Raw genomic sequence first — 20,636 nt, 5'->3', positions numbered from 1 at the left:
TTTACCGCTTATCAAACTTAAGACAAAATGTCTCTTTAGAAACTGGAATACTGCTAAATGCAGAGGATCTGCAATTTCTTCTCCATCTATCAAGTTGGTAACTTGAATCAAGTTCTGTCTAGATTACCAAAAAATAATGAAAAAAGCTCATGTTTACCTTAGCTAAGCATTTTACAAGACATTAAAAAAAGGTTGATTTGGAATGGAAGAGGGTTTCCTGTTCATCACATTTAAGATATTTCTATATGGAAGGCTAAAAATGGCAAACTTTTTAAAAAAAACTCTTTGTACAGTCCAGCCCCTAATGGCTACTGTAGTAGAGCGATTAAGGAAGTCAGGGCTATTTATGCAGCGACAGAGAAAAGGAAATTAAGAGGTAAGTTGAAAGGGCCAATGATCAAAAAAGTGACTGTGCTTAAGGCACTTATCACTCAATAGCTCTTTTGCATGTGTATTCTCAGCTGTAACTGCTCACTTTTGGAGCAAAATACGGTACTTTTTCCCCCCTTTTAGTACTGCAGAACCAACACCACTACAAGAAAGTAAACTGCATTCTATTCTCCTTCACATATCAAAGTAATTGTAGGTAACTAACCATTGGTCACAGAATGTATTTAGTTGAGTTAAAAATAAGAGTTTAACTTAGAGATCACTGGATGCAAGTGCAGTACTTGAAGTTAAAATCTTTTTACTTGTGCAGAGAGCAAATCTGATAGAGCCATTTAGACAAACAAGGAATCCCAGGCTGTTTCCTCTTTAGTCACTTGTAAACTACCATGAAAGAACAATCTGAGTTCTCTTTTGAACGCTTTCTACAAACTTTGAAGACTAAACACTTCAGTAGAGTGTGTGGATCACTGCTACAATTGGGCATAGATTTAGGATGAGAAGAAGTCTATTGGGGAGAAATTTCAAAAGAAGCTGAGAATGCTGGGTGAAGTTTGAGCTTAAACCAAACTGCCCAACATTCCCTCTCCTGCCCCGCCCACCGCCCCTTGCTGCCATCTTATCCTGCCCTAGAGAAAATTCAGGGCCTAATCACCTGGTATATCTTGGAAACGTCTTCAGAGTTGCGCTGCTGTGCTACATCGCACAGCTTAGCTGTAATATCAATTCGACGGCAGATGTCCATGTCCACCTTCATGGCTTTTTCTTGGATCTTTGTGTCCAGGTCTGTCATGGGCTGCAGGAAGGACAGTAGTGGATTATCTTCTAGTGTTACACAGTTCAGGAGAGAAGAGATACCCACAGTATCTCTATAACCCAGACCACACCATTCTTACACCACACTGAGCCTGTTCTCCAAGGAAAGGCAGGACAAGGAGAGTCTAGATTAGACAACTGCTGGAATTAACACTTTCAGATCTGACATCAACAAATGCAAATGTGAGAAAGAACACTAGCTAATGGGACAGTATTAAGAGGACATTATACAAATCAAATCTTAAGTTTCTTGGTTTTTATAACTAGTGCTGGAATCAGTGTTTGTCCATGTTTTCAATATAATAATGTAACTGCTAATTATTACTAAAAACTCCACAAAAATAATCTATTGGCTTGCAATCAAGCACGTGGAATTTCAGCAGCAAAGGAGAAGTAAAAAACCTTAATATCGATTTGATTTGCACTATGAAAGGGGAAAGACTTAAACCTTTTAAGGAAGCAAAGAACAAGATGTGGGATTTGACACATCATCATTTTTACCCATTTCATATAGGAAATTAGCACCAACTTTGATATACATTAACAAAAAAGTGAAAGGGACTAGGTTTATAGACATTCATTAGAGGCTGACACAGAGTAAAAGTTATACCCTCATTAATCTGTCTTGTCCCAGCATAGAACTATACATGTCACTGCATCATATTGTGCTGCACATTACACTGAAGTTAATATATACTATTTGTAAGTAGTTGCTCATCCTTCCAGATGGGCCATGTTGCTGTATGATTGTGAGATGTTCTTTATTTACAAAATAAGAGTTCCTGTGCTAGAGAAACCTTACTGGGTAGGGAAAGACAGACCTGAGTGCAAGTCATAGCCTCCTTTTACACTGTACTTGTCAAAACACCAGACACACGCATTACCCTGTAAAAGCCAAAGGAGGGTAAGATACAGCCTGCAGACTGGATCCGGATGGTGGGCTGCATCTAGCCTGCATACTGTTTATTTCCTGCTGACAGGACTTGGGAGGCGGTGGGCTTTGTAAGCAGTTGAAGGAACCCTAGGTGGCAGATGAGCAGTGTGATAGCTGTGGGGGCTGGGAGGCAGGAGCCCTTTAAAGGACTCCCAGCCCGGGGAGCTCCTGTGCCACCTGGGGTTCCTGCAGCTAAGGGCTTGTGGCTCCCAGTCCCACCATTGCCAGGGTAACAACAGGGGCCAGGAGCTGCTGGCTTTTTCAATAGCCACAGGAACCCCAGGTGGCCGCCAGGAGCCATTTATATAGCACCAATTTAAAGGGTTCCAGGCTAGCCTCTCAGCCCCTGCTACTACCTAGCTGCCTAACTACCAGCTGGGGTTCCTGCAGTTATTTAAAAAGCCCACAGATCCAACCCCCCCATTGCTACTACAGCAGCAGGCTATATATAGCATGCGGGCCAGATGCACCATGGATGGGATCCAGCTGACTGGCTGTATCTTACCCGCCCCTGCAATAGATGGTGATGTAATTTCATTAATAAGAAATGTGCAGCATCTGACACCTTTCCATAATTTGTGGAGTGGGCCCTGAGCAAAAATTATTGCCTGCCCCTACTAAAAGCACTACTTTCCAAGGGAAAAAGTTTTTGCTAACAAAATCAGAAAGGTTTGTTTTGTTTCTAATTCCCATTCACCCCACTCACATCCAGGGTTATCATTTTCTACAAAAGACAAGTAGACTAGGGAAGGTTGAAAGGTTACATCAAAATGTTTGTGTTCAGGGGAAAAAAAAGTCTACATGAGCATGAAAATGTTTGACAAAAATTTTGATAAGGAGTATTCATATCTATTCAGTTTGTCGGACACAAAATATCACCTACAAGTCATTTAGCCAGGGGTTTTAGGTGGTTTTTCTTTTGTGGGGGAGGGGGGAAGGAGGTCCTGAGTATCATTGTGTAACTGAGCAAAAACAGTTACTGCTTTCCATACAGCTTTGTTGGTTTCTCTATCAAGCCATTTAGACACATCTTGCAGAGTTCAGAAAGGCTGGAGGAAGCAGTTGTCCTTCAAAACACAACAGGATGTTGTATTCACTGCCTACTTCAGTATGCACAGTAGAAAATTACCATGGGAAGGACACATCTGTAACAACTGGTTCACATACTGAGTACCTTTTCCAGGCACGAAGAAGAGCTTTGAGCAACCTTCTCTCTTTCATCAACAGAAGCTGGGCCAATGAAAGATATTGCCTCGCCCATCTTGTCTCTCTAAATTGCTCTCCTTCGGTTTGTATTTGATCATCTTTCCTTGATGAGCCACCCAAAGATAGGTCTAAACCTATAAAATTCAGCACCTATCAGCCCTGAGAGCATGGATGCAACTTCAGGGAGCAGGTTCTGTAAACTTGTATCAGAGCAAGAGGGGGAAAAAAATTCTTATAAAATTACAAACTAGATAGTCATCATGAATGATTTTAAAAACACTGTTGGCATCGACAACTCTTCAATACAAGAGAAGCCAGGCGAACACTAAAATCTTGCTCTATCATCTTACTTTCACATTTTTCACTCCACCTGTATCTCAATACAACAACATCTATACACAGACCGTCAGACAATACGCTATGACTACAGCCACATAAAGTAAAAGTTCTGAGAACTGACGTATCCCATGTAGCTCTTTGGGAAATTACAGATTCAAAGACGACAATAGTAGAGCTCCATAAATACACACAGTTTATACAAGTTTTCTAAAAAGGAGACAGCACTGCAGTCAAAGCCATATCCTGGAACCAGTGACACAAACCGAGGTAGACTCTATAAAGAGCCTTTCACAAAGGTAGAATTGGGAGAGCCATTTTAGATTTCCTTTTTAGACAATAACTGCTTATAGGACTAAAATCAAAAGCCACCTATATTATCAGAGTACCAATGGCTGCATAGTGGCTGAACTTTTACCCTAATAGCATGTAGCTTCTCCACTGCATCATTCTAAGGGCTGCAAGTTTATATGCCATCGCTACTAGCTGGTGAGAAGGGAATGGGAAGTCAGGGTTATGGGCTAAGCAGCAAGTTAATGCATCTCTACACAGACCAGACAGGAAGCAGGGGGAAGGGTGATCTGTCTGATGCATTAGATCATAATGGCAGCCATAAAACTAACTACAAAGCAGCACTCATTAAGTTCATAACCTCTTTATGAATGAAGCCATATGCATGACAGACTTTACAAAAGCAGGTGGGGATGAGCCACTCTATTTTCCAGAGTACTTACATCACTCATCAGACCCTTAAAGACAACAAGCTCTGCTTTCAGCCGCTCAATCTTTTCATTTAGCTCTTCCTGGAGAGTTTCAGCTTCTTGAGCATCCTACAAGAGAGAACATAAGGGAAGGGCTAAATATCTGGAAGCATTTACTGATCTACAAAGTTTCCCGAATGTGGAAAATAACTGGTAGGGAATATTGGCTCCCGACAGTCTGCGTGTACCACTTCAACCAATCTCAACAGCCCCACTGCTACTGTGGTACAAATCCAAGTGGAGGAAGGGCAAGCATGAGTGGGTTTCGTAACGGGCTACCCTTGCTGTTCAGCAAAGAGCACAGTGAGAATGCAGGAAAAGAGAACATTTCAGGGCGTGTCTACACTGGAAAGTTATTTCGAAACAATGTCCACTATTTTGACATAATTTTGAGAGCATCTACACAATGCAACCACTATTTTGAAATAGCGGATGGCTTATTTTGAATTTGCTAAACCTCATCATTCTATGAGGAATAGCGCCTATTCCAAAGTAGATATTTCAGGATAGGGGCTGTGTAGAAAAGTTATAGGGGTTATTTAGAAGTAATCTGTTCCAGAATATCTTATTTCTAAATAAAGCTGTTGTGTAGACATAGTAATTTGGATTAGAGCCCCTGGAAGCACTGGTCCCAGGGGCTCTAATGTGAAACAGGCTCTATTGTGTGAGGACACACTTTATTTCAAGTAAGTTTTGCTGATTTTGGGGCTTCCCTGTAGTGCAGACCCATTATTCTGGGATAACTCCAGAATAAACTATTCTGGAATAACTGTAGCGCAGACATACCCTTACATGGAGTGTTGTCCAGAGTAGCAGCATATTTTCCCCTGTTTCAGTCTGAACACCCAGTACTATGTAACAAATGACAGGCATTCGTTTTGTTCTATTAAGACAGGTTCTCATGATGACAAGAGGCTAGGGGGTTGGGCTACTGTAGCTGAACAGTCCAAATAAATACCCCTTTTTGTCATTAAGTTAGAGATTGCCTTCCACAAAAAACCTCAAACATTAACATCCCACTTATTGTGTATACTGAAGAATGATGATGTACTGCTTACAGATTTAATCAGGTGATTCATGACATTTCTCATGCTTCAGTGACAAAACTCAGCATCAAGAAGCCCAATGTTTCAAATATTAAAAAGCACCTCTATCTGACAGGAAGAAATTCAGCTGCCATAACAACAAGGGCTCAGGGCTCTTGGGATCAAAGAATAATTAATCCACAAAATGTTGATTTTAAATGACCAGAGTAAAGGGGAAGAACCTATACTATGAAGTATTTTAGTTCAAGAGTTGGAGGAAAAGAGAGAGTGTCAATACTAGGAAAGTCCAAATCCCACTCAAAACCCACCTCTTGCAGGTTTTCTACCATAGACTCCAGACTCATTCGCTTTGCCAGTTCCTCCTCCCATCTGAAAGAAAAAAAATTGCAGGCAATGTTCAGATCAACATTTCTGGTGGAGTTTATTCCAGTCACAATGATCTTATTTTACCACTCATAATTAGAAGATTAGTTAGCTATTGCAGCAACGAAGGGTCCTGTGGCACCTTATAGACTAACAGAAAAGTTTAGAGCATGAGCTTTCGTGAGTTAACTCACTTCTTCAGATGCTGGTCCTGGAAATCTGCAAGGCCAGGTATAAATAGGCCAGAGCAAGGCTGGGGATAATGAGGTTAGCTCAGTCAGGAAGGCTGAGTTGTATTGTCATCAGTAGATCTGGAGGTGTGAACTCCAAGAGGGGAAGCTGCTTTTGTGTTTAGCCAGCCATTCACAGTCTTTGTTTAATCCTGAGCTGAGGGTATTGAATTTGCAGATGAATTGTAGCTCAGCAATTTCTCTTTGGAGTCTGGTCTTGAAATTTCTTTGCTGCAGGATAGCTACTTTTAAATCTGCTACTGTGTGTCCTGGGAGATTGAAGTGCTCTCCTATGGGTTTTTGTATATTGCCATTTCTGATGTCTGATTTGTGTGCATTTATTCTTTTACGTAGAGAAAGAATACTCTGATACTAGTTAGCTATTGTAAGTGTCAAACTGAAAGCTTCCCTCAGCTACATGTGCACACACTTACCCAAATTGCCAATATTGAAAGTACTAATTAAAGTTAAAATTAGCTTACTTGTTAACACTATTTTCATTCTTTGACTGTAGCATGTGGACATTTATAAAAAAAACACAAACACCTACACTGCAAGAGGATGAAAATCTAGACAAGTAAGCAAATTTGCTGCTTCTGGTATTTAGCTCTATAAATCCCAGGGACTAGTTAGAAGTCTCCTTCATGGCAATATCTTTAAATGTGCATGCATTTTCAGTCATGTAAATACAGTTCCAAGCAGAGGATCTACGCTGCAAAGGTGTCCTTGGATGCCATTTAATGCAAGATATTTATGCCTTGTTACTGTCATATGTTCAAGGCACAACCCTAGTGGGGACCAAGATGATAGTTCGGGAGTTAAAAACTTTCTATCCATCTCAGACTGGTGGGCACACACTATTTTACAAGCATGGCATCTTAAGGAAGGAAACTCCAGAAAGATTTTTTCACATTCCATATTATCAGTACACCTTATGCTTATGAATTCAAAATGCTAGTTCCCAAGCACAGGAAATGAAGAGCTGGTAAGTGATAACAAGGCATTTGGTTCCCCAGGAATTAAAAATGAAGATTGTCCAATGACATTACCACATGAAGATGACACTGAAGGCATGCAACAAACTTGGCCAAAAATAGACTAAGCTGCTTAAACTACCACTTAGAAGACACCACTTTAAATATATATTTATGCTAGTGAATAGAAGCAATTCAGGATGAGTGATATTGAGTATAAATATAAACAAAATGAGTTCTTCATGTACATTTATAGATCTGGTTTGTCAAACCCAGGGCCTGTTCAATAGTAGCAGCAGCAGTTCATAAATCTGAAAATACTGTTTGCTGACATATCTGACAAAAATAAACATGAGAAGCCAGGGACGTCAGCGAGAGAAAACAGAGCACAACCACTGAAATAAGAAAGGAAGTACGCCAAGAAGTCAGTCATCAGGTTCAGATCCAATCCTTTCAATTAGCAGTTTTTGAAGAAAATCTCGTGGAGTTTTTTAATTTCTTTTTAAAGTCTAATTGGTGCTAGTTTAATAGTTTCTATCCTTTGAGCTGATATCCAGCATAAATTAAGGAAGGTATGAACTGGGCCAGATAGCTTTTTAGCACCCGCCTCCCATTTGGGTCTTTGCCCATGAAAGCTTATGTTCCAAAATATCTGTTGGTCCATAAGGTGCCACAGGACTTATTGTTGTTTTTGAAGATACAGACTAACTCTGCTATTTGCCTCCCATTTGAGTGTTTTGCACTTCTATGTTCCCCTCCTTTCTTCTTCGAGTTTTCCTCTCACCATCCACCTCTTCTGATGGAACCTACTCTCTTTCTAAGCCTTTGTATCGTTCTTGATGGCCACCAATAGCTTTACCATGTTTCTTATATGTCAGAAGTATGGCATTGGTGGTCAATGTTCCACCAATACGCTTACCCTCATAATTTCCAAGTTTTTTCATTTATCTTTGCCACTCAACTATCTCGTGTTCCTACAGTATTCAAATCATTCAGAATTATTACACACAAGTTTTCTTAAGACCTAAGATTTCAGCACCTTACCGCACGTTTTCGTGTTCTGTTTAGTTTGCCAACAATAAAGTCAAGTCTTATATTCATAGGACCACAGGATTTGCTAGGCCAAAGCAAAATAGTTACTCCATTAGAGGCCAATATGCATCAGTCCAGAAGCAGAATTCCATCTTTGTCACAAAAACCCACAATGCATATTTGCAGTATTGCATGATTTGCAACTCCTTTCCCCAAGTATAGGTAACCCAGAGTCTTAATGCTGGACTATTCAGAAAGATCAGGAGCTGAAATTAACTTTTAAAAGTGATTATATTTCCATAGAACAAAGAGATTATTTTTAAAATAAAAATGTTATTAAATTTTGTTATGAAAAGCTCTCTATTTAAAAATAAAGCCTTAATTTAAAAGACTGTATATCAAGTACCTGGTAAGTGTTTACTGCTATAGGATACATCTTAGTCTAATGTGTTATTTAATTTTTAAAAATTGAAATTTATGCCCTTTTAAGAAGGTATGTCAAAAGGATGGATTTAATCCTGCAATTCATAACGTTGAATTACGAATCCACCATTGGATTAGTGTGAAAATATCATGCATTCATCTTTCCCTTCACGCACAAAACAAAGTATTGTAGAATTATGCAAGGTAAATTCTGGAGAGGATGGCAACAAGGCTGCTTTTCCTCAGTTCATTTTTACATACACAAAAGATTGCTACAACTTTTCTTGAGCCAAGCTTGTAGAACTATTCTTCAAGAGAAACATTCTTATTGGATACTCCTTATTCACTCAGATTTAGTAAAAGCAGAATCTTTATCTCTGGAAAATCTGTTTGAAGCATTCTTGACTCGTTATCCAGTCAACTGAACCTCAAAAAAAGAAAAAAAACAGTAGCATCATCAAGCAAATTCTCCCATTTAGAATAACTCTTCTTTCTATAGTTTAACAGAAGCTTGGCTTGTGACAGTAGCAGTTAAAAGGAATCAGGGTCCACTGACTCAGTCAGCTAAACATTCAACAAAGTTTCCATTAAGTAAGCCTTTGGAATGCAACAGGTCACAAAATCATGCAGACCTTTCACTCAACAAAACCCCTGACAAAGCCTGGGGATCCGAAAGCCTAGTTAAGAGTATGACTGATTGCTGCCATTAAGAAATTTGCTTGCACTGATCCAGTAAATAGTCTCCCAAATGACAATTAAAAACAGTCCTGTACTCACTAAATACAACAAGGTATGCAAGAAAGTTATTTTTGTTCACATGCAAATTATTTTACCAGTATATCAGAAGAAGCAAGTCAGATGTAGAAGTCTGCTCCAAAAACATTTTAATCCAAATAAGATGGGAATAAGAATGTTCCAAGGAAAGGGGGAGTGCATTTTCTGGGTCAATTTTATAATCTTGCTTGCTTAACTTAGTGTTTCAGTATGGAAAACTTCACCATCTTTTCAGTTTACAAAAGAATCCTGCTAAAAGTGACGATTATGTGGGATGTTTATGTCACACTGAACAATTCTAAGTTCACATGCCATACCACGAGGTCTCAAACCCCTCGGGAAGTAATGAAGTTACTATATGGGGGGCTTCAAGCAACCTCTACCCCAAACCCACTTTGCTGCCCTCATTTATGATGGTGTTATAAATTAAAAACCACATTTTTAACACTTAAGAGGTAGTCACACTCAGAGGTTTGCTATATCAAAAGTGTGACAAGTACAAAAGATTGAGAACTACTGCTACATCATAAACTTCATCACACCCCTCACAGATTTCAGTAGATGCTACAGTTTTCAGTTTTAATCCAGGGCCCAGTAACGTATCACATGTTAAAGCAGTAGCACAGACTAGGCCTTGCACTAGTGCATTACAATGCAACAGTCTGACTACATTTACTCTTCCCCCATCTCTGCAGAGCAGAAATACGTGGCAGGGTAGCATTATGTGAACACTCCAATATGTAACTGAACGCTGAACTGATGCAGAAAGATATCCCAGTTTCTTTTCTCTGCCAATGTTTTACTGCCAACCATACAAAAATAGTTAGTTTGGAATGTGTATTCTCCATAAATAGTTTAGTTTTCATTTCCAACATGCTATTTGCATTTAGGCTACTAATCACATGTACAAGTAGCTTTGTTATTTTTCAGACCTCATTGGGTCATCTGACTTTCTTGACTGTGATTGCTGAATATTAAATTCACTACCTGCAATATGGTCCCCTTCTGCTACATTGAGGAATGTCATATGGTTTTAATCATTCATGCTGCATTGCTGCCAGCATGCTGTCTGTTGTGAATGCAAGACAGTGTAACCAGATACGAGGAAAACTGCAATGCGCTGACTCGAGAGATCTGAAATTTATTACTTAAAATGATAAATGTGACAATTATATTTAGACAAAGAGATTTAACCCATTATTTGCATGTCCACCCAATGCATACTGCTCTGAAAAAAAATAATTTTTTGGTAAATATCACATTTTTTTCCCCAGAGCAAACAAACGAAAAATCAAGACCCTGGTTTTCGGCATAATGGACGGTTCGAATAGGAGAGGCAGACGCCACAGAGAATAAATAGATGATATAGTAGATTGGTGTGGAGCTAGTCTACAGACACTAAACCACTCCACACCACACACGGAAAGATGGAAGGAAATAAGTGAGGGAGCATCAGACACCAATGGGCACTGAGCCCAGTGTTATTGATGATATTTTTAACTGATTATAAGCCAAAAGCAAGCAAAATGCTTTAACTTCCACTCCCAAAGGTTCAGTCACTCCAGGAAAACTATCAGAATTACCACTCAGTGTCTACATACAATGTATATGGTACTAGCATTAAGTTAGATCATTCCACTGCAGTCCCACTGGTTCAGTTTTTCCATCTTTACGCTATAATTTAACTGCATGTCATAGACAGAAACCATACAGCCCCAATTGTTTTAAATGGAAACCCCAGATAATTTTTGTGGAGAATGGAAAAAAAGGGTGCCATCTATTAGACAGCGGATTATTACATTATGTTTTCAGCATATATTTATCCATATCTCAAATGGAAATGGAGACCTATGCTTTCTTAACACAGTGGTAAATTTTAACTAAAGTTAAGCTTTCTTCTGAAAGTAAGCCAGGAATTACATTAGACTCAAGATAAACCAGGGTCCCCATCATAAATCATGGCTCAGTAAAGTCATCTTGTTCTCAGCTTCAAAATGTATTCCTAGTGCCAGGCTGATAAGTCTCATGTAACACCTGGAAAATGAAATCACTGAGTAGACATTTGGGGGAAGAAGTATGGGGAGAGGTCTTAACACAAACCTCTGGAAACTTTTGTTTTCGGGGGAGGAGGAGGAACAATGAAAGAAGAGGGGGAAAGGAGGATGAAGGGAATTTAATCTTCAATTAAATCCTCTCTCAATACTTCCAAGCAAATAAGCTAATAGATCAGTTTTTGATACTATCATCCTGTATTTTCAGTAGCATACATATTTTAAAGTACCCTTGGCAACTGCTGCTACTGTACATTTGAGCACAGCAATAAGCAAATAAATTAACAGCATACTCTCAGAAAGGTGCTAAATATTGTGCACTGGTGAGAACAGACATATGAAATATGCACTGAGCCATAATCCAGAATTTTACACTAGCCAATTTCTGCCCCCTCACTCTCTTCCAACCCAAGAGCTTAACTGCATTTCAAATCAGCACGTTTCAGATGTCCTTAAAAATCCTCTGCTTGTAAGCAACCTAATAGGCCTCTCTCAAAAGCACACGCAGGGCATAGAAGATGCTTCTGCAGAACTTTAACACATATGTTGGTTCCTTCCCTCTCCTCCAGGAAGAGAAAGGAGAAAACCAATCTGCTTAATCAGCATCACCCCTGCAGCATAAATGGGAACCTGTAGTTTCCTGGCAAGGTTATTGTGGGAAATCAGATCAGCTCTTCCCATTGGAGAAGTGATGTTAGCTGCCCTGAAGAAAGAGGTATCAGGAATTGCTAAGACAATAACGCACAGAAGGGAAGTGACTGTACAGGCTACCAGGCTGAAAAACAGCAGTCCTCACATCTGTGCTGCAGGATATTAACAAGACAACTGCTTCTGCTTGTCTCAGATATAGCTATTTCTTGGCTCCAATATCAACTTGTACAATTTCCAGCTGCAACTGAAGGAGCTTTCAGAGCTGGAGAGACAAATGTTGCCAACCTGAAGTGAATATACAGATTGAGAAAAGGCTACTGCTAGCCTAGATAGAGGTTACTTGGATTGTTGTTAAAAACAAAATTCAGAAAGTGCAATTTCAACACTGACTACATTCTTCTCCTCCCCCCTACTGAGGACAGGCTTTTCAATGTTATGACTACTTTCTACATTCACAAGTTTACCGGCTCATATTACATTCATTAGAACATGAAGGACCAGTGAAGATAAAACTGAGGATACAGTCTCTCATTTCCAGATGCAACAGTACATTCCAAATGTATTCGATCACTGCATTTTCAGTCCTCAAACCGCCTTTGTAATCATGTGATTAGAAATAAGTATCTTACGTAGATTGGCAGAAAGCGAAGAACTGTGCGCCTTTTAAGACAGGAAGCAGCTAGAGTATGAGCCATTGAACTAACAAGATAGCAGGATGCCAAGTAGCCCGCAAGAACTAACACTGCTTTTATAATACATCTGAGTCACATTTCAGACTCACACAGTTCCTTAGAAAATAAAACAGTAAACCAGATATCATCAACACTTAGATGAACTGCTGTTCAAAAGCAAATGGGTGGAGACATCAAGGAAATTTACCGACAGCAAAGTTTTCTAAACTTCCACTATTCATAGCTTTCACTGGAACTAGAAAGGCATCCATGGCTGACAGACAATTCACAACTGATCTAGTACCCCACTCCGTGAATCACCAAGGATAAGCAATATGATCTTACAATAGCTCTTTACCATTACAAGGATATAAAACTTGGTATGATTCCGAGTGGTGGAGGGAATTGCCAGTTAGAGCCAGACTGTCAAAAGAGCTCAGCATGATGAACCAAAATTTGTCTGAAACATATTATCAAACCTTTGTTAACAAAACAAGATAATGGAATATGCCCTCATACACACATGAGGTTTCCTATTTTGGTAAAAGATTTTAAAAGAATAAATCTCTCTGATATGAAAAAAAATGTAGCCAAAAAAAAAAAAACAAAAAAAAAACCACTGCCGCAGGATGTTGTGAAGACAGAAGAAATTCTTTGCATGGTACTGTTGAGATTTTTCTCAGTCCTTCCATCTCTAATGGGTACCATACAGGAAGCTTACCTGGGCTTGATTATTGCTATGCTTTCTTATTGCCATGGTATATAGGAATCACACAAAAACATCCCTTCAAAGCATGAGCAGTCACCTGAATATTATCAATATACTACCAATGGAAATACTGCCTACAAAAGGTTGTTACACCTGACTTAAGTGGTGCGGTGTCAATGATTTGTTACAGGATAGGAAGCATGCAAAAACAAGAAAAAAAAAAACCAAAACACTCAAAGATATCAATATTTCATTTTGGCATGCAAGACACACCTAGTATGGCTCATCCTTTAGATGTGAAGCACCTAAGATTTATTCTCTGTGATGTGCCCCACCTATAAAGACAAAGATGGCCAAAAAAAAAATGTACATTCTATGCCAAGCTCAGTTAATCATACTTTAGGTGTTGCCCAAACCCTGTGTGGTTCTGCAGTCACAGGTTATAGACACGTGTTTTGCTGTCTTGTGGCACCATTGCTTGTTCTTTTGTGGTTTCACACCTTTTGACACTCATACTTTAAGTGTACTGGCTGGGTGTGCCCCATCATTTGCGAATACTGGCATGAGATTTGATGTTTAGCATGTTCGAGCTCAACCAATTTAATTGTTTGAGATTAGTCATAGCAATATCTCATACTCGTTTTCTGTGAGAGTCTGTGGAAACATGCCCATTAATCTCTTCTTCCCACATCTATCCAGTGATACCTAGATATCACCACTATGACTTATAGTTGTGGTTCTCATACACTGATTCTATTCTCACTGGCATAGTGCTCCAGCAGTAGCACATATCTATCCTGCCATACAAAGAATCCAGGCTGATATCCCATTTTTAATTGCACAAAGACCATTGAGGATACTACTTCTGATAGAGGGTGCCCTTGCTTATGAGGGGAATGTACTTAAACAAGCAGAAAGATGAAGATCTCTTGGTCAAATCTGCTAACGTGAAAGTGTATAAACTTTTTTTTTTTTAAATCCCTGTATCACGAATCCTGCCCCATACTGAATCCCACATTTGTAGGCAGTTCATGGAAAGAACCTGTATATAAGATGTACATCATTATCTCACCAATCTAGTGCAGGGACTAGGAACAGTTAAATCTGAATCAGCAAATCAAATAATATTGAAGACTCACAATGTTGCAACAAAAGATGCTTTTTGTCAAATTGAAACAATTATAAAGTATCTGCTTTTACAAACCCCTGCTGAGACTTATTTTGTTAAAATAAAACTGTCTAGTAATAAAGAAAACATTCAGAGCTTTAACGTTATAGAACTCTTACTTATATTGTAAGCTTCTCAGGCAGGAAACTGTACTAGTCCACGTTCTGTATAGCACTGAACACCTAAGTACTCAGATTATGCTGAGATGGGGACAAGAGCTGGGATTTTGTGAACAAGATAAGTGAGCATTAGTGAGTTTCTGATGGATAGTCTCTTCAGATTTATTCCAAAGAGACCAATTTCAGACCCAAGAGCCTTGGTTTCTTACTGAAATACAAATTAAATGGTATCTGATTAATATATTTTACATACAGCCAATTTTATTTGAATGTCTGACCCCATTACAGCCTGGCTCTAACACAACAGCACAGCATTCCTGAATGAAACTCGCTATTTCTCAATTGCATACTCTCTACCTGAATAGGAGGAATCTGTTAGCTGAGGAACTGGTCATCTCAGCACACATTTCCAGAACAGACCACTGTGATCAGCATTCCTGTTCCAACTGGTTTCTGAATTGAAAAGAGATTAATTTATATCCTCAAGTACTGAATTCCAGTAAAATTTTTGGTACATGTAAGTAGATGAGATACATCAATGCTGATAAACCTTTTCTACATGAGAAGCAAGCATTAAGGGACTCCTTTGGTCACTCAGAAACCATTTCACCTCACCCACATTCAAAAACAGCTGTTGATACTTCTGTAGGTCAATTTTACCAGCTCATATTCAGTTTGGACATGCAGCACTAAATGTGCATTGACGTGCTCTCTATTCAAAGACTGTACAGGAGGCTGCAGAAAAGCAGAGAACTCAGAACTGAGCCCTCGGCACTTTGAATATGAACAAGGAAAGACATCCTATTTCTGTCAAAAATATTAACAAGCGTTGGCAATAAGGGCTTTTTCTATATTATGCAGGCAATTTCTCAGTCTATCAATTTTAATAACCGTCTGACCTTGATATAACACAATCAGTCTAAAGAGCGTTATGATGCAATCTCAGTAGATATAACAGGTTGTTGAACTGTCAGTTAAGTATGTGAAAAAAACCACCTATATGGTTCTACATCATACTGCCAACCCAAAGCATTCAAGAATCATTAGCCAGGCTCCAAAGAGTCACAGCATTTAGAAAAAAATATATTTAGGGTTCTTCTTATTTGCCTTCCATTTTTTGCACCTTTAGCGTATAAAAGTCACTTTTGTCATCTCTCCTCCACAACCACAAAGGAATATCTCACTTATTTATTTTTACAATTAAAATAGAAAACAGATACTCATCCCATTAGGATTCCAGGAGCTGGAAGTTCAAAGACAAAGCATCATGAGACTTACAAATAAAGTAAAGGAAAAATGATTAAATTACAGAATCACTGCTGGGAAATACATGCTATACAATACATGCACACAAAACGAAATGGAAGACTGTGTTGTGAATTGAAGAGAAAAGTTGTCTGAAGAATTCCTGTCTAGGAAAGAGACTGAGTGCGTAGTTAACAAGTATTTTACTAGCAAAGTAGTTATAATATCTCAACCCACAAATTCAGCTTTGCAGGCTACAACTGAACATGACAACTAATTACAGTACTGTCATAGGTGATGAGTTTCATGGGCCCATGGTGGCCCGGCACCAGGAATATTCCTGGCCTGGGACCAGACTCCACCAAAACTCACCAACTGCCTGTGCTCCTTGCATCTCCCAGCTTTCCTGCTGCCCTGCGCATGATCACCACCAACCACCACCCTTGGCGCTGCCTGCTGTCCATGGGAGATTTAACATGCCCAGGAGGCCCACTGTGGCCACCAGCAGCAACACCGTGAGGTTAGAGTGGCTTCCAGCCACTCACTCCCCACAGCTTTCAGGACATGTAACCCTACAGCCCAGGAGATGGGGTGGTGTCTCCATGTTGTGTGCTGCTCCAACAACTGGAGCAGAGCACGGAGACACAAACACACACCCTAGCTGCAGGGACAAATACTAGAGGCTGCTGGGAGAAAGCATCTGGAAGCCACTCTAACCCCACTGCGCTGCCAGTGGTGGTGGCAGCAGCAGGGCTGTACATGGGTGAGGCAGCACCTGAAGATCCCTTGCCCACCTCCCCCAGAGCCATTGCCAGAGGGACATATCTCCAAGTTAGCATGACACCCCATCCACTCCTCCCACACTCCCTCCAGATCCTGCAAACCACCCTCCCCTGCCCCAAAACTTCCTCAGAGCCTGCACGCCAGATCCCAACAGGTGAGTGCTGGAGGGGTGTGGGGTCTAGGCATTCTGGGCACCACCAAAATTTCTGCAAAGTTGCCACCATGACTACCCAGCTCAATACACAGGCTATGTACAAACATACTATCCTTCCATTTTTCTACTGGAAGGACTTCTGTGGTTCTGTCACAGACTGAAGATCTATATAAACCCATGTTTGAAACATGTGCTCTGTTCTCTCTAGAATGCAGCCCTTTCAACAGTAGGAATTCCTTGGAAACAAGTTATTAAATAGAGCTTACTGTTTTATAATACACTGTACAATTATATATTGTGATTAAACTTTTATGGGAAAGTTCTTCTAATTGTGTTACTGTAACTATAATAAAATAATCTCTTCCAGTGAAGCTAAGATTCAGGTTTTGCTTCTGGCAGCACTGAGTTCCTGAGAAGAAGCACAGCGTAAAATTATCAGGGTTTAAGGTTTAATGTCACATGGAAGCAAAAATCTTGGCTACTTTCTTCAGAATAAAATATTGATGCCTTTAACATGCAAAAGCGTCCACCAGTGCTTTATGTGGAAGGCTCAAAATTAATTAAAATCATTTCATGCTATTTTAAATTACATCAATGTCTCATGCACGATATGCTCTTGCTAACAGCTTTAATAGGTGTGTCAAAAATACTCAGGTATTACAACAAAGAAACTTCATGGTAATCCAAAGGAGTAACACCATGTATGATTTGTCCCTCTTCCCATACAGAAACAAACCTGGATTTCACCAGCACAAGAGAGAAGTGAGTCCAGTCATTAAGAATTAAACTGCTTATTCGAGGAGTCTTTTTGGCACAGCATGGGATAGCTTGTTGTACATGCTAAAAGGTCTGGCAATATTTGACAGTTTCTTAAAGAAAAAGCAGTGGAGAGAACTTGCTGAAAAGGAATTTGCACTGTGCAGCTTTAAGACTCAGCTTTGTGATAAAGTCAGCTGAGATAACATTGAAGTCTTAATTGACCAACAAATTCATGATTGTTTGCATGTATGATAAATTCTCATACCAAGAGACAACAGCAAGAGCAATTTAGTTGGAAACAATAGCCCTAACTCGACTGAAGGTCACAAAAATCATTCCCTTATGTTGGCTGAGGACGATACTGTGGTAATGGATAACTTGTGAAGCTGTCAAGCAGTCTATATTCCTGGCTTCTGGTTTTAGCAAGAGACCAAATTCACAGATCCCAGTCTCCTTTATTTTCTAACAGTTATTTTGTTCAGGGATCTATGTCAACCTGTATTCAGATCTTGACTGTAAATGCCTCAACTACTGACTGACAAACTCTTGTACTCAGGAAAAGCTTTTGTTTTCTTAAAAAGTAGCTTATGTACTGGGAACATTTGCTCTTAATCTATAGGAATGAGCAAGTAGAGTTTACTAAATTAATTTACTGGGGTATGAGAAAGCAGGCAGGTGAAATAGTTTCTTCTACTGAATCAACTTGTGTTGGTACGAGAAACAAGCTTCCAAGCTTACACAGAGCTCTTCTTAAAGTCTGGGAAAGCTATTCAATGCATTGAAAGTCTCTCTTTTCCTTTCCCTCCCTTCCTATTATTTTACAGGATTCTCTGTAGCTAAAAAGATACAAAAAAGACAGATGTGTTAATTTTACGCATGCTAAGAAATATGGGAACCTGCCTCAAGTCACTGAGAAGCCAAGATAATAATCATTGTTTCTGAGTGGGCCAAATGACTAGAGTTCTGTGTGTGTGCGTGCACGCACGCGTGCACACACACACACACACCCCTACCTCTTTGCCTAGAATAGCAGGTTTTGTTGGCAAAATGGCTCCTGCAATGCATCCAGATTCCCAAGGGTGTTCTGTCGATAGAATGCAGCACTTTTGTCGACAGCTGTACCTCCTTCCCCATGAGGAAGAACGCTCCCGTTGACAAAAATCCGGTCTGGATGTTCCGGGGGGGGGCCTTCTGTCGATACAAAGGATTTCCCAGGACACTGGACAACCCTGTATGCTATGCTTCTGGTTGGCTGTTTGCCAACAGACCACCTAGACAGTCCTACCGCCGTGTCAACAGAGTACATCGTTCTTGCAATCCATTTGGCAGCCTGGTCACGATCTGTTGACAGAAGTTTTGTCAGAAAATAGCATCCAACAAAAACTTCTCTCAAGAAATCGCTCTAATTGAGAATGAGTCTACGATTTAACCAAATGTTTTATGTAGGACCTTGCTAAATCCGTGGTGCATTTTGGTCAATTTCATTGTCACAGGATTTTAAAAATAGTAAACATCACAATTTCAGCTATTTAAATCTGAAAATTCATGGTACTGTACTTGTAGGATCTTGACCAAAAAAGGAGTGGTGTGAGGGTTGCAAGGTTGTTGTAGGGTTTGTTAATACCACACTGTTGCTGGTGACAGTGCTGCCTTCAGAGCAAGGCAGCTGGACAGCAGCAAATGTTGGACTTGAGCTGGGCTCTGAAGTGAGAGCTGCCTGCCGCCAGCAACACAGTAGCAAGGATGGCATAGTATCATGTGATGTTGTCACCATTCTGTGCTGCTGTCTGCACAGCTACACTGTCAGCAGCCACCACTCTCTGGCCATCCAGCTCTAAAGACCATGCAGAAGTAATGGTAGAAACTCTATTACCTCCCACTCCCAAATAACCTTGGGACTTCTCTGTAATGCCCTTTTGGGTCAGGACCCTCCAGTTTGAGGAACACTAGTCTCCCCTGCAAAATCTGATAATTTCCGTGCTTTTACCCTATACTATATAGGCCTCACGGGGCAGATTCAGTTTCACAGTCTGCGACATGATTTTTCATGGTCATGAATTTGATATGTAATGCTTTGGCATCTATTCATTTCAGCATCGTTATATTAGAGATCTACTAATGAACTAGACTATGGAGGAGGGCCTCTTTGCATTAAAATAGAGATCTACTGCCATTTTTTCTAACTTCTCTCCATACCTAATCAATTGCACTGTTCATATGAAAACGTTTGTTTCATGATAGTAAAATAATAGCTTTGATTAAAAGTGTAAATCCAGATAAGACACTGTCCAACTGAATACTGAAACTATACCAATGATAACTGTGAAAGTTTAAGTAGTCATAAATTATTACCTAGATGTGATTTCCTCCATGCTACCTTCTCTTATATCTGCTAATGTAATGCAAGAAATTGAAGAGATGTTACCCAAAAGCTTCTTCTATAATATAGCTGGATATTGCTTTTTGTAAGATGATATATTTACTTCTCGGCATACAATAGCAACACAGAGCCTGCACATTAGGGGACTAATTGGTATTATCAGTACTAGCAGTACTGAAGCCTCAAGTTTGAGTGGATAGTAATCCACTACCTGGATTCTTTCAGAAATAAATGCCCCTTCTGGATAATCACAGAAATGGAAGAGTCATGCGATAATAAGTCATCGAATTTATGTTCTTATGAACATGTTAGTTTCCATACCAGAGTAGGCCATTGATCCAGATGGATTAGTTAACCTTCTTAGGGAAATAAGAGAAAGCAACATGCAAATAACTTGAGCTGAAATTGATGGCTTTGTTTTGTTCTTGGAAGGGAGAGGGAAAAAGGGAGAAGATTAGGAGCTCTCCACTCCTGAATAATGGGGTGAGAGAAACAGACAATATGATCCAGTTTTAGAACATGATTAGGACCCAAGTGCAGTGAGCATTGCAAGCTACTCTACCCTTTAAGGCAAAAAAAAAAAAAAAAAGGTTGAGTTTACAAATGCTTTTACTTAAAATATAAATTGTGGTGGGAGAGTGTTTAGAAAATAGCTTTTGGATTA

At 39.7% G+C, this 20,636-nt stretch overlaps 1 protein-coding gene across 3 annotated transcripts in view; it reads right to left on the bottom strand.

The window, feature by feature from the left end:
- The window catches only part of IFFO2 (intermediate filament family orphan 2), a 60,701-nt gene that overhangs the window by 16,710 nt on the left and 23,355 nt on the right, over positions 1 to 20,636 (bottom strand). For 2 of the 3 annotated variants that reach the window (XM_074975733.1, XM_074975734.1), the window contains exons 2-3: positions 5,795 to 5,855; positions 4,414 to 4,509 (exon numbers count right to left, since the gene is read on the bottom strand). In XM_074975733.1, the coding sequence (XP_074831834.1) occupies positions 4,414 to 4,509; positions 5,795 to 5,855 (157 nt within the window). Of the gene's footprint in view, positions 1 to 1,042; positions 1,184 to 4,413; positions 4,510 to 5,794; positions 5,856 to 20,636 lie in introns of all 3 variants that reach the window. The other variant, XM_074975732.1, reaches the window with a different exon arrangement.

The sequence above is a fragment of the Carettochelys insculpta genome, chromosome 23 (genome assembly GCF_033958435.1).
Source record: "Carettochelys insculpta isolate YL-2023 chromosome 23, ASM3395843v1, whole genome shotgun sequence".
Classification (NCBI taxonomy): domain Eukaryota; kingdom Metazoa; phylum Chordata; order Testudines; family Carettochelyidae; genus Carettochelys; species Carettochelys insculpta.
Note: the sequence above shows the minus strand (reverse complement) of the source record. Positions and strands in the feature narration are given on the sequence as shown.